The sequence below is a fragment of the Erpetoichthys calabaricus genome, chromosome 6 (genome assembly GCF_900747795.2).
Source record: "Erpetoichthys calabaricus chromosome 6, fErpCal1.3, whole genome shotgun sequence".
NCBI lineage: Eukaryota > Metazoa > Chordata > Cladistia > Polypteriformes > Polypteridae > Erpetoichthys > Erpetoichthys calabaricus.
The window spans coordinates 110,757,159-110,772,178 of NC_041399.2; the positions used below are offsets into that span (position 1 = coordinate 110,757,159).

At 40.8% G+C, this 15,020-nt stretch overlaps 1 protein-coding gene across 2 annotated transcripts in view; it reads right to left on the reverse strand.

Annotated features, from left to right (window-relative positions):
• Nucleotides 1–15,020, reverse strand: part of LOC114653490 (nephronophthisis 3) — an 838,883-nt gene that overhangs the window by 753,328 nt on the left and 70,535 nt on the right. For both annotated transcript variants that reach the window (XM_028803845.2, XM_051928813.1), the window contains exon 9: nt 4,752–4,826. In XM_028803845.2, the coding sequence (XP_028659678.2) occupies nt 4,752–4,826 (75 nt within the window). The remainder of the gene's footprint in view (nt 1–4,751; nt 4,827–15,020) is intronic.

Sequence of the window (15,020 nt, forward strand, 5' to 3'; positions counted from 1 at the left end):
CCTTCCAAAAAGTTCAACTTTTGTCTCATCAGTCCACAAGGTATTTTCCCAAAAGTCTTGGCAATCATTGAGATGTTTCTTAGCAAAATTGAGACGAGCCCTAATGTTCTTTTTGCTTAACAGTGGTTTGCGTCTTGGAAATCTGCCATGCAGGCCGTTTTTGCCCAATTGAGGCAAGTGAGGCCTGCAGTTCTTTAGACGTTGTCCTGGGGTCTTTTGTGACCTCTCGGATGAGTCGTCTCTGCGCTCTTGGGGTAATTTTGGTCGGCCGGCCACTCCTGGGAAGGTTCACCACTGTTCCATGTTTTTGCCATTTGTGGATAATGGCTCTCACTGTGGTTCGCTGGAGTCCCAAAGCTTTAGAAATGGCTTTATAACCTTTACCAGACTGATAGATCTCAATTACTTCTGTTCTCATTTGTTCCTGAATTTCTTTGGATCTTGGCATGATGTCTAGCTTTTGAGGTGCTTTTGGTCTACTTCTCTGTGTCAGGCAGCTCCTATCTAAGTGATTTCTTGATTGAAACAGGTGTGGCAGTAATCAGGCCTGGGGGTGGCTACGGAAATTGAACTCAGGTGTGATACACCACAGTTAGGTTATTTTTTAACAAGGGGGCAATTACTTTTTCACACAGGGCCATGTAGGTTTGGATTTTTTTTCTCCCTAAATAATAAAAACCATCATTTAAAAACTGCATTTTGTGTTTACTTGTGTTATATTTGACTAATGGTTAAATGTGTTTGATGATCAGAAACATTTTGTGTGACAAACATGCAAAAGAATAAGAAATCAGGAAGGGGGGCAAATAGTTTTTCACACCACTGTATATGATATGTACATATATTGTAACCGCTATCTCTGCCTATTCACTGTCTCTGACAGTAGCTACTGCACGCTGACACTATCTTATATGGTAAACCGATGGCAAACTAACACAACTGCTCTTAGAAAACTTGTTCTTAAACAGTATTTCAATGGGAAATCATTGGAGCAACCAGCTACAGACTATGGCTCATCCTTTCCTTCCCTCAAACCTACCATACCTACCGGTACTCCCTTTCACCTTTCTCAAGTTTAAGCTCAGGCTGACGTCATTGCAGATGGCCCTCAGGCTGTCACCCTGAGCAGAAGATGCCAACGGGGAAATTCTGCAGCTGGGACTAAACACAGATGCTTTCGCTGTGACTAACCTGGACAACTGGCTAGAAAGTAGGGATGCACCGATACCACTTTTTTGGAAAACAAGTACGAGTACGAGTACTTGCATTTCAGTACTCGCCGATACCGAGTACTTGCCGATACCGAGTACTTAATAAAAACATGATTTAAATTTATAGGTAACAGCTTTAGTCATATAATTTAACAAAAAAAACAAGAAACTCTCGTCTATCCACTGGGAGGTTAGGCTAATTAGCGACACGGGGCTAACACTGCTTGTCCAAATATCCGTGGTGAAACTAAACGCAGAGGAGGCTTGCAGTGGGCCTGTGGATATGTTTTTTCACGGAGTCGGGTAGTTTAGGCAGCTCCGTGTCAGTCATGTAGCGGCGGCTTGGGACATCATATCTGGGCTCCAGAACATGGAGGAGACGCAGGAATCCCACATTTTCTACCTCCGAGAGTGGCTGGTCACTCAATGCAATGTACTCAATAATGGCCTGTGTTATTTTCACAGCACGTGGATTGTCTCTGGACATTTTCTCTCGTCTTGCAAGAGTTTGCTGCAGCGTGGGTTGTGTTGGTTTAGAAGCGTGGGTAAACTCTTTGTACTCGTTGTCGTGTTGGGATTTTAGGTGCTTGATTAAATTACTTGTGTTAAATGCGCTACCTTTTGAGCCTCCTCTGGACAATTTCGCTGAGCACAATTTGCAGTCCGCCTTTGTTTTGTCGTCTTCATTCACTTTGAAATAGTTCCACACGGCTGACATGTCTCGCCTCGCCTTCTCCCCGATCTGAGCTGCAGCCGGGGCCTGGGGGCGGGCACTCGGCGCCTGTGGTTAACCCCTTACACGCCGCTCAAACATAGACATTTCTCAGACTGTGGTATCGGTCCCCGGTATCGGGGAACTTTTAACGAGTACGAGTACTTTAGAAAATGTGGTATTGAGGCCGATACCAGATACCCGTTTCGGTATCGGTGCATCCCTACTAGAAAGTGTTGCCTCTCTCTAGCTCAGTCCATGGAGAACGGCTTGGTTGAGGTGTGTTACTGTCAAGTTCCCTCTAAATTCTTCGAAGACAATTACTTTAAGTTTTCTATCGGCTTGGCTGCCCTGTTCCTGCGGGTCATGGCCAACTGCAAAGAACCTCTTTCTTTAGTAGAAAGGGAGGGGCTTGTCACTGACAGATTTCTACCCAATTTATCCAGTGTGGATGAGGAAAACGGTATCTCACTCAATTTTCTAGAACAGCTACCGGGTTCTTCGCAACAGATGCTGGCACCTTCAGCCTCTTCGGCTGGTGCTGGTGCTGCTGGTTTGATCTCTCAGGAGGTACTGGCTGGCACACAGACTGAGTCTGCACACTTGCAACAAGCCAACAGAAGTTTTTTTTTTTTTTTTTTTTTAATTTACAATTTTTAAACTTAGACTAGCACATGTTATGGATGATTACTACTATAGAGAGTGGGAGGCTCCTAGTTTCAAAACTCCACACTTTTTAGTTAAGAATGGCTTCTTGTATCTTGTCATTTCAGATGGGGACGGCCTTATAGAGTAGTTGGAGATCACCACCTCATCCTAGAAAGACAGTATTCTGAATTACTCATACACATGTCTTGGGCAGTTATCTTGGCACGGAGAACACAAGGGATTTACATTTCAAAATTGTTTTACTGGCTGAGTATGGGCAGAGATGTGGAGCAGTTCTGTAAATCTTGTAATAAGACTTTATTCAAAATAGGAGTTTTTCCCTTCAGCACTAAAGTACACAAAGCACTGTATGAGCAGGCAATCATCCTGCTTTAGCTCCCTTCTTCAGATTAAAAGAACACAAAGCCTTCCTCCTTGAGCAGGCTTAGCGGCTAGGAAACATCAGCTGGGGCAGACACAAACTAAAGAAGAGAGGGAAGGAGAAAGAGCAACAGGGCAGGTAAGAGCTCAGCTTTAAATATTCTGACAATAGTGCGACAAGCACGTTATGCGGTAAGTGTGCGGCTAATCCTGCAAAGGGCAAGTAAAGAGTGTGTTTGTTTCCCATTGAAATACTGTTTAAGAAGGAGCTTTCAAAGAGCAGCTATACTAGTTTGCAATTGGTTTCCTGTTTAATAGAGTGTCAGCACACAGCAGCCACCGTCAGAGATCTCCAAACATGTCACTATTATTACTGCTGAAATATATGCAGTTAATCTAAAAGATACAGAGGGAATTTTGAATATATAAAAATCACTTTGAATATACTGGATTTAGTCAAACTATATATTAAAAATGATTTCATACATAACAATTTGAACTTAATACAGTAATTGCTCAGTTAAAGAAGTAGATGTGTTAAAGGCTTTTAGTTAATTATTACTAAAAGTAAATCTAACATAGGAGGAATATGAGAATCTATTTTAATGAGCCTTGGGTTTGGCAAGTGTTCTGTGGCTCATGCCACCTGAAGTATCCTTCCTTGGCTGCCCTACAATGCTCTGGTTTTAAATGACTCCTTTCATGCATCTCCACACATTCTCATCTGCCTCATTCACAGCCTAGATATACAGTATACAACACTAACTCCACCTCACCTCCAGCTATATACAGTATTCTAATTGACTTACTTTCTACATTCATTTAAATTCTTGGTTTAATGCTGTAAATTCAGAAATAATTTAATATATATCACTTTGATTTAATTATTTTCAAATCTTGACTCCATATACATCAAATTTGAGTTTATATAATTAAATCTGAATGCAAATACATCCATTCATTTTCCAACCCGCTGAATCCGAACACAGGGGTCACAGGTCACGGGGGTCTGCTGGAGCCAATCCCAGCCAACACAGGGTGCAAGGCAGGAACCAATCCCAGGCAGGGCACCAACCCACCACAGGACGGACACACACACACACACACCCCAAGCACACACTAGGGCCAATTTAGGATGTGTTTGGACTGTGGGAGGAAACTGAAGCACCCGGAGGAAACCCACACAGACATGGGGAGAACATGCAAACTCCACACAGGGAGGACCCGGGAAGCAAACCCAGGTCTCCTTACTGCGAGGCAGCAGCACTACCACTGTGCCACCATGCCGCCCACAAATACATTTTAAATGTATATTTTAGAACTTTGCAAAACATTCCCAAATCCAATATTCCATATATCAGACCTGACTTCATTAGAAAGAGGACTATTTTTCAAAATACTTTAGTTTTAAATGTATTAATCTTCCATTTGCAGACTAAAGAAAATTAGTATTAGGAGCAAAAAACATTCAGGACTCTTTTGATCTATAAGGGTTTGCAAACCTTGCTTAAATCTTTACTCTTAAATGTCTATTTTGAAATAATGTATTTCCAATATTCAGATAAATGTAATATTTCACACCTTTTTGTATTGATTTTACTTGATTTGCAATGGAAGCAGAGTGGGCCGTTTCTATAATATACATTCATAAAATACTTCTGTCTGCCTGTAAAGTTTTGCAAACAGGTATAACTTGATTATTTTTATTGTGATTTCAGATTCATTTCAGAAATACTGGGTAGGAAAGGCTGCAAAACATACTGTCTCTGTCATGCACTCTAAACCCATGTTTATCATACCTGTTTGATGATTTTCTCCATCTGGACAAATGTTCTATAAAGTCCTTCTTGTATATCTCCATCATGAGCTATTATCTGTAATGTTCAATAAATGAATTCCTGTCAGTTGTTTCAATTTTTTAAATCCATGTTGAAAACATACCTGTGTCCACAAAAATGTACATTATTTAAGAAACACTGCAACAGAAATAAAAAAACTATGATAATAACCTGTAATTTGAGATAACTGTTTCCAGATTGCCAAATGCTGCTAAGACATATATTTATCAACTATAAATATTATTTTATCTTGTTTTAGATCTTGAAATTTTCAAGTGTCTTTCACCAACCTGCATCCTAAACATGCTTAATTAATATAGTATGTTGTTGTGGTTTTCTGTTAATGTAACTGTAAGAGCCAATCTTAGAAAAGTTAAAGTTTTGAGTTAAACTCATATTAATGTTTGCTTAATTTGAATAGAATATAATTTCTTCCATAGTCATAGACAATGGTATAGTCTTTTAGTAAGAGACAGAACCTTCTTGCTATAACTGAGAAACAGTGTGATAATAGATCTAGTGGTGTTTAGAACAGATCCCAGTAAACATGAACGAATTTTTTCCCATTTTTTTTGCTATTTTAATTTTCTTTTTTGTGTGAACTGTTTTACTTTGAAACTTAACTAAAACTTTTAAAAATGAAGATATTTTGTCTGTGGAATCATTTCTGTGCGTCAGGCTTTTGTTGAATCCCATTTTTTAAGTTAGAGCTGCTGAACTTTGGTAACTTTGGAAAAAACGCAGCTACATTTTCGTCAGAAAACTTGTCATCTGAAGGCCCTGAACTTGAACTGGAATCTACCATCTGAGGACAGAGGACGCTTCTGCTCCAGAACTCATCAACGAAACAAAAAGAACTGAGTCATTCCGAGGTACTGTGCTCTTATCTTCTATCTCTGCATGGTCGTAAATGAAAGCAAGGTCGCCATTACCTGAACTCGAGAAGATTCATTGAAGCCTTGCTGTAAGGAAGTAATCTGCTTTGTTGGAACGTTCCGATTGTGATGAAGTTGCTGTCAGGAAGGCCAGCTGTCAGTCATTCGAGCTATTGTCATGGGAATGTCTAAGCATAGTTCAAGTGAAATTGGGAGTGATTTGAGTACAAACTCGAAGCCAGTGAATGTAATCAGAGATCGTAAAGGTCACATAAGTTGGAGGAAAGATAAGCTTTCTGTGCTTATAACTGAAATCTAAAGTCTTAAAGACACTCCAGAAAATCATTTAGAAGTAGCAGAAAGACTTGAAAATTTTTGTGAGACGCACAGTGAGATAGAGGAGTTACATAAAAGGCTATTATCAGCGTTAAGTAAAGAAGGCGCGATTAAGAAACAGAAAACGACATTCACTGAAAGCTCTAAAAAATGGAGTGAATTTATTGACGCTACAGCAGCATGGCTGAAAGATAGAAGTAGCGTGTTAACCCGTTCATCTGACGAACAGCTAGTTAATCAATTCGGAGAGATGCAACTGCAAGAACGGAATCGTACAAAGTCAAAGGTTCAACAAACTTCGCCTCAGTTAAAACATGCTCTCAAAAGGAAATGCGACTTATCAGAACAGCAAACCGCTGCAGCATCAACATCTTCTACAGCAGTGTTGGTTGAACAATCGACACTTGATAGAATCCTAAAAAGGTTAGAAGAACACGAGTCCGAAAGGCAGGTACGGCCAGTAACTACCTCAGGGCAGTCGCAGTCATACGGTCACGGTCTTATTGACGTGTTATTTCAAATCAAATGGAATATCAGAAGAATCAAATCGAATATCGGAAGAATCATGCCGAAATGTCAGAAAAATCAAGCCGAATATCAGAAAGCAATCACTGAAATGGCTAAATCGTTAACCCAACAAAACACAGCTACTACTCTACAACCTTCAGCGCCGCGTGGTGAAGTACCACACACACAGGTCCCTTTTATTTTCAGGTGACCCACTGGCTTATGCAAACTTCATCAGAACCTTTGATCACGTGGTAGGGTGATGTATTAGCAAACTCACAAGATAAATCAGATTACCTTATCCAGCACACCAGAGGTTCTCCTCAGAAATGATTAAAAGGCTGTTCACAAATGTTACCAGATGCAGGATACTTAGAAGCAAGAAGGTTGCTTGAAAGATATTATGGCAATGAGTTATTCGTAGCAGACGCATATCTCGATAAAGTATTGAAATGGCCTCAGATAAAGCAAAATGATGGGAAGGCTCTGAGAGATTACGCTAACTTCCTCTCAATCTGCATGAATACTATGAATGACTCAGGGAGTGGTGGAGAATTCAATAACAATCATAATGTACGTGCTGTGCTTAAGAAACTTCCATTTCCTTTGAGAAATGAATGGGTGAGGTATGCTTACGAGCGTCAAGAAAAGGAAAAGAAAGCAGGCATACCCGAACTAATTAACTTTTTGCGTCACGAAGCTGAAATGCTGCTACACCCTGTATACAGTCCCGTTTCACAATACTACACTTGTATAGAGAAAAAAGGAAAGATCGACAAGGGTAGGTTTCCGCTAAAGAATGGCCAGCGATCAGGAAATATTTTCACTACAAGTATATCTGATGCTGCCGAAAAGGGGACTCAAGAAATCTCTGTCAAAAAGACTGTTAATGATACATGTGCATTTAAAAAGCCTTGTGTATTCTGCAATGGCCAGCATACTCGTGCTGAATGTAATAAAATCAAAGAACTGCCACACAAAGAAAGAACTGACTTTTTAAAATCTAAAGGTTTATGTTTTCGCTGTCTCAAACAGGGACACCTTGGTAAGAATTGTAAAGAAAGAATGAAATGTCAGACATGTTCTTTTCAGCACTCAGACATCCTGCACATCAGAAAAGATTCCGGAGCAACATCTAAAGCTACAGCTAGTGTGGCAACATCTACTGAAAAGGAAACAGAGACTAGAACTTGTGCCTTTACTGGGACCGGAGAAGAGTGTGCACTGCAAGTAGTTCCTGTTAAGGTAAAATCTAAGAAGAGCGAGAGGTATGTAGAAACATACGTCTTTATAGACCTTGGCAGTACAGTAACAATTTGCACTGAAAGGCTTCAGAGACAATTAAGCCTTCAAGGGAGAAGAACACAAGTATTCCTCAAAACTATGAGTAACTATGATGATGATTCAAAGATACTAAACCAATGTTCTGTCTTGTCAGATTTACAAGTCTGTGGTCTCAATGATGTTGAATATATTGATTTGCCAAAGGTCTTTACACAGGTCTCCATTCTAGTGAACAGAGAAAATATTCCACTACAAGAAGATATCGATAAGTGGGCATATCTTAAAGAGGTACATCTATCTCATATTGACCCTGAAGTTGATCTTTTAATAGGAATCAACTACCCAGAAATCTTCAAGTAATTACGAACCATACCTAGCCAAGGAGATGGACCCCATGCTATGAAGATGGCACTTGGATGTTTGGTTGGTGGACCATACAAAGAGATAGACCTCACAAAACAAAGTGGTAAGATGCCCAAACATTCAATCAATCGTGTGTCAATAACAGAGATTGGGGATATGTTACTGCAACAGTATAACACAGATTTTCCAGAGCGCAGCTGTGAAGAAAAGGAGGAGATGTCACAGGAGGACATCAAGTTCATGCGCATAGCCTCAGAATCTGCGAGACTGGTAGGTGGCCACTATTGTTTAAATTTACCTTTGAAGGATGAAACACTGAAAATGCCAAACAATCGCTGTTTGGCTGAACAGCGTGCTATTGAACTCAAAAGAAACCCGAGCAAAAATTCAGGTTTCCATGGAGACTATAAAGCCTTCATGAAAGATATCATAGACAAGGGTTACGCTATCAAGCTACCCAAAGAAAGCCTAAATTGCAATGAAGGCAGAGTGTGGTACATTCCATATCACAGTGTGTATCATCCAAAGAAAAATAAGATTCGAGTGGTCTTTGACTGCACAGCCACCTACCAGGGGATTTCACTTAATGAACAATTATTAAAAGGCCATGACCTAACTAACACACTCATTGGCGTCCTTACAAGATTTAAAAAGGAGCCAGTAGCCCTAATGGCAGACATTAAGACAATGTTCTACCAAGTTAAAGTACCAGATAAAGACACTGATCTTTTACATTTTTTATGGTGGCCTGAAGGTAATCTAAGTAAAGACCTTGAAGAATTCAAAATGACAGTACATCTTTTTGGTGCTACTTCTTCACCCAGTTGTGCTTCTTATGCTTTGCGTAGAACAGCCGAAGATGCCAGAGATACATTTCCTGAGGAAGCTGTTAACACCGTTCTCAAAAACTTCTACGTGGATGACTGTTTAAGGTCAGTGACAACAGAAGAACAAGCAATAAAGCTGACAAAGGACCTCCAAGCTCTATGCCTCAAAGCAGGATTTCATTTGACTTAGTGGGTGAGTAACAACAGAGCAGTTTTATCGTCTATTCTTGAAGAAGACAGAGCTCATGAACAAAAGGACTTAGACATGAGCCACTGTCTCCTTCCCATAGAGCGTGCCCTGGGTGTCCAGTGGTGCACAGAAACGGACAGTTTCAAATTTCAGATTAAGTTACAAAACAAGCCCGCTACAAGGCGTGGTATTCTGTCTGTTGTTAGCTCAGTTTATGATCCACTTTTAGCACCTGCCTTACTGCCAGCAAAGCTTATTCTAAGAGACTTATGCAAAGAGAAATTTGGGTGGGATGAAGAAGTAGAAGTCAAACACATTCAGAAATGGAAAAAAGGGATGGATGATTTGCAGTTACTCACAGACTATAAAGTGAACAGATGCTTCAAACCTACCGGGTTTGGAACCATAAAGACAGCACAAATGCACCATTTTGCAGATGCTAGTGAAGATGGATATGGCACTGTCACTTACCTTGTCTTAACCAACGAAGAGGGCAAAAAGCATTGTTCATTCCTGGTGGGCAAGTCAAGAGTTGCACCATTGAAGCAGGTCACGATTCCAAGATTGGAGCTGACAGCAGCAACGCGTTGTGGCAGTTAAAATGGACAAAATGCTTAAAGGTGAGCTTCAAATGCCCTTACAAGAATCTACATTTTGGACTGACAGCACCATGGTGCTAAAATACATTTCAAATGAAAGCACTCGATTCAAGACTTTTGTTGCCAACAGAATCTCCGTGATCAGAGATCATTCACAACCTACACAGTGGAAGTATGTCACATCTGCCCTCAACCGGAGTGATCAAGCATCCAGAGGGCTGAGCATAGAAAACTTTCTCAAAAGCACCACATGGTCAAAAGTTCCAAGTTTCTTATTGAAGCACGAACGAGAGTGGCCAAAAAGACCAGATCAACTGAACAATTCATTCTTTGAAGATGATCCAGAAGTTAAAACTTGTACAGTTAACATGACAAGAATAGAGGAGGCAACTGAGCCCATGAACAAACTAATCACCTACTTTTCAGATTGGCATCGCTTGAAGAAAGCAGTGGCTTGGTTCCTCAAGTTTAAGGACTTACTGCTGAACTTAAGAAATGAAAGAAAAACATTTCAACTAGAAGTCAATCAATCTAAAAGTAATCCAGAAGAACAAAAATCACTTATCACAAAGTATATGAAAAGGTATACGCTGACTTTAAAAACAAGTCCAATTTCTCTAGATGACTTAGTTAAAGCTGAAACTGAGCTAAGCCAACAACAAGAATTTCCAGAAGAATTAAAGGCTTTAAAGAAAAAGACGTGTTAAAAAGAACAGTCAAATCTATAAACTTGACACGATCATACAAGATGGAATACTGAGAGTTGGAGGAAGACTCTGTAAAGCTGCAATGCTTGAAGAAGCTAAACATCCTGCAATTCTTCACAAGCATTCCCATGTTGCTTCTCTCATATTGCAGCATATTCATAAACAAATCGGACATTGTGGGCGCAACTACGTGCTCGCACAGTTACGCCAGAAATATTGGATGCCTCAAGTAAACTCAGCTATCAGAAAAATAATTTCAAAGTGCACAATGTGTAGAAGATACAATACGAAAGCAGGTGAGCAAAAAATGGCATATTTGCCCGAAGATCGCCTAGCACCCAATCAACCACCGTTCACTAATGTTGGAGTCGATTATTTTGGCCCCTTTCTAGTCAAAAGAGGACGAAGTCTAGTCAAGAGGTACGGAGTAATCTTCACGTGCTTAACAACCAGAGCTGTGCACACAGAAATCGTACATAGCTTAGACACTGGTTCTTGTATCCAAGCCATACTCCGATTTACAAGCAGAAGAGGACAAGTTAAAATCATGCGCTCAGACAATGGAGCAAATTTCGTTGGAGCGGAAAGAGAGCTACGAGAAGCTACTAAAAACTTAGAACACGAAAAAATCGGCAACACTATGATGCAGAAATAAATCAAATGGATTTTCAATCCACCATCAGCCTCTCATCAAGGTGGAGTGTGGGAAAGACAAACCAGAAGCATAAGAAAGATCCTAAATTCAACACTAAATCAACAAACACTTGATGATGACAATCTTCATACAATGATGTGTAGAGTGGAATCAATACTCAATAACAGACCCCTTACAAAGACATCTGATGATCCCAATGATTTAGAACCATCCATCCATCCATCCATTGTCTCCCACTTATCCGAGGTCAGGTCGCGGGGGCAGCAGCTTGAGCAGAGATGCCCAGACCGGGAGAATCCCAAGGCGTTCCCAGGCCAGTCGAGAGACATAGTCCCTCCAGCGTGTCCTGGGTCTTCCCCGGGGCCTCCTCCCGGGTGGACGTGCCCAGAACACCTCACCAGGGAGGCGTCCAGGAGGCATCCTGATCAGATGCCCGAGCCACCTCATCTGACTCCTCTCGATGCGAAGGAGCAGCGGCACTACTCTGAGCCCCTCCCGGATGACTGAGCTTCTCACCCTATCTTTAAGGGAAAGTCCAGACACCCTGCGGAGGAAACTCATTTCAGCCGCTTGTATTCGCGATCTCGTTCTTTCGGTCACTACCCATAGCTCATGACCATAGGTGAGGGTAGGAACATAGATCGACTGGTAAATTGAGAGCTTCGCCTTGCGGCTCAGCTCCTTTTTCACCACGACAGACCGATGCAGAGCCCGCATTACTGCGGATGCCGCACCGATCCGCCTGTTGATCTCGCGCTCCATTCTTCCCTCACTCGTGAACAAGACCCCAAGATACTTGAACTCCTCCACTTGGGGCAGGATCTCGCTACCAACCCTGAGAGGGCACTGCACCCTTTTCCGGCTGAGGACCATGGTCTCGGATTTGGAGGTGCTGATTCTCATCCCAGCCGCTTCACACTCAGCTGCGAACCGATCCAGAGAGAGCTGAAGATCACGGCCTGATGAAGCAAACAGGACAACATCATCTGCAAAAAGCAGTGACCCAATCCTGAGCCCACCAAACTGGACACCCTCAACGCCCTGGCTGCGCCTAGAAATTCTGATTTAGAACCACTCACACCCAATCATTTGCTCCTAATGAAGACACAACCTAAAATGCCACCTGAACTTGTTTCAGAAAATGAACCATACCCAAGAAGATGCTGGAAACAAATTAAATACATGGCTGATCTATTTTGGAAAAGATGGACTAAAGAGTATTTGCCAATACTTCAAGAACGACAAAAATGGCTTGCACCAAGAAGAAATTTTGAACCAGGGGACGTTGTTTTAATTGTAGAAAAAGCCACACCTCATAATTCCTGGGTAATGGGTCGAGTCATCAAGACAATGCCAAATGCCAAAGGTGCAGTCAGAAGAGTTTGTGTGCAAACAAAACCAGCACACAGGACAGACCCGTGAACAAACTGTGAAATATGAAATTTTTAAAATGTTTGTTTGCAGTGTTATTGCTAGCGCTCTGAGTACTGAGAAACGCGGCCTATAAATGTAATGAATTATTATTATAGTGATTTGAAAACAAGTTAATATAAAGTTAATTGGCTCATATTAAAGTAAAGTACTGTATAGTAATTGTCTCCGCTCCTGCGTAGCCAATTAGGGGCCGGAAATGTAACAGCCAATCTTAGAAAGTTAAAGTTTTGAGTTAAACTCATATTAATGTTTGCTTAATTTAAATAGAATATAATTTCTTCCATAGTCATAGACAATTGTATAGTCTTTTCCCCCTATAAGTTAGTAAGAGATAGAACCTTCTTGCTATAACTGAGAAACAGTGTGATAATAGATCTAGTTGTGTTTAGAACAGGTCCCAGTAAACAGGGACTTGAAAGACCCACTTTCAACTTAGAAATGGGATAAGCATACAGTTTTCTGACCGATTTGAAATAGTTCAGAAACGTTTTGAAATGGTTTAGAAATGAAAAGTAAATAGTAATGATGTAACAAGATTAAGCTTAGAACTGAACTTTTCTTAATATGAATTTTTTCCCATTTCTTTGCTATTTTAATTTTCTCTTTTGTGTGAACTGTTTTACTTTGAAACTTAACTAAACTTTTAAAAATGAAGATGTTTTGTCTGTGGAATCATTTCTGCGCGTCAGGCTTTTGTTGAATCCCATTTTTTAAGTTAGAGCTGCTGAACTTTGGTAACTTTGGAAAAACGCAGCTACAGTAACTTATTGCTGTCTTTAAAATACTACTGTGTAAACATTATTGATTTTTTCTTTATTCATTTATGTTTCATAATATGATCAATATTTTATTTACTGATAATTCTGTGTTTATGAGCAATGTTACTTTAGTGGTACATAGCTCTTTACGTTATATTACTTGTAGTCTATATGTGTAATCTAAGGGGACAGGGACCACCTGATGCAGCAGCCAGGGTATTGAAATCTATCTAAAATGCATGTGGTGCAAGGTAGAAGTAAGCCATTAATCGAAAGCCATTACAATACAGAAATACACTCACCTGCCCAAGATCACTCATACGGGGTCAATTTAAAACTGCTACCCAAGTTAAAATGCAGATCTGTGGCATGGGAACCACCACACAAAGAGTAACTAGGTTAACTTTAAACCAGGTCCCTGTGAAGCAGTAGCATGGAAATGCCCAGCCATGACATCAAATTGTTCAATATATCAAAATTATTATAATTATTAATATCATTACTTATTAATATAACCAAGGGAACATTAGAACATTAGAACAATCTAAATGAGAACAGGCCATTCAGCCCAACAAAGCTTGCCAGTCCTATCCATTTATTTCTTCCAAAAAAAAAAAAAAAAACATCAAGTTGAGTTTTGAAAGTCCCTAAAGTCTTACTGTCTACCACACTACTTGGTAGCTTATTCCAAGTGTCTATTGTTCTTTGTGTAAAGAAAAACTTCATAATGTTTGCGTGAAATTTACCCTTAACAAGTTTCCAACTGTGTCCACGTGTTCTTGATGAACAGTCTCGATCCACTGTATTAATTCCCTTTATAATTTTAAACAGTTCAGTCACCTCTTAATATTCTTTTGCTGAAACTGTATAAGCTCGGCTCATTTAATGTTTCCTCATAATTCAACCCCTGTAATCGGCACGCACAGACAGAAAGAAAGAAATTCACATACTCCAGCAGCAGCATACTGCTAAAGACAATATTAAAGAGTGATAACAATGCAGGTATACAGACAGACAATATCTTTGTACAATGTTACGTTTTACAAACCATCCCCCCCCCCCTCCCCCCGGGTGGAATTGAAGAGTCGCATAGTGTGGGGGAGGAAGGATCTCCTCAGTCTGTCAGTGGAGCAGGACATTGACAGCAGTCTGTCGCTGAAGCTGCTCTTCTGTCTGGAGATGATACTGTTCAGTGGATGTAGTGGATTCTCCATGATTGACAGGAGCCTGCTCAGTGCCCGTCGCTCTGCCATAGATGTCAAACTGCCCAGATCCATGCCTACAATAGAGCCTGCCTTCCTCACCAGTTTGTCCAGGTGTGAGGCGTCTCTCTTCTTTATGCTGCCTCCCCAGCACACCACCACATAGAAGAGGGCACTCGCCACAACCGTCTGCTAGAACATCTGCAGAATCTTATTGCAGATGTTAAAGTACGCCAGCCTTCTAAGGAAGTATAGTCGGCTCTGTCCTTTCTTACACAAAGCATCAGTATTGGCAGTCCAGTCCAGTTTATCATCCAGCTGCACTCCCAGGTATTTATAGGTCTGCACCCTCTGCACACAGTCACCTCTGATGATCACGGGGTCCATGAGGGGCCTGGTCCTCCTAAAATCCACCACCAGCTCCTTGGTTTTGCTGCTGTTCAGTTGTAGGTGGTCTGAGTTACACCATTTAACAAAGTCCTTGATTAGGTTC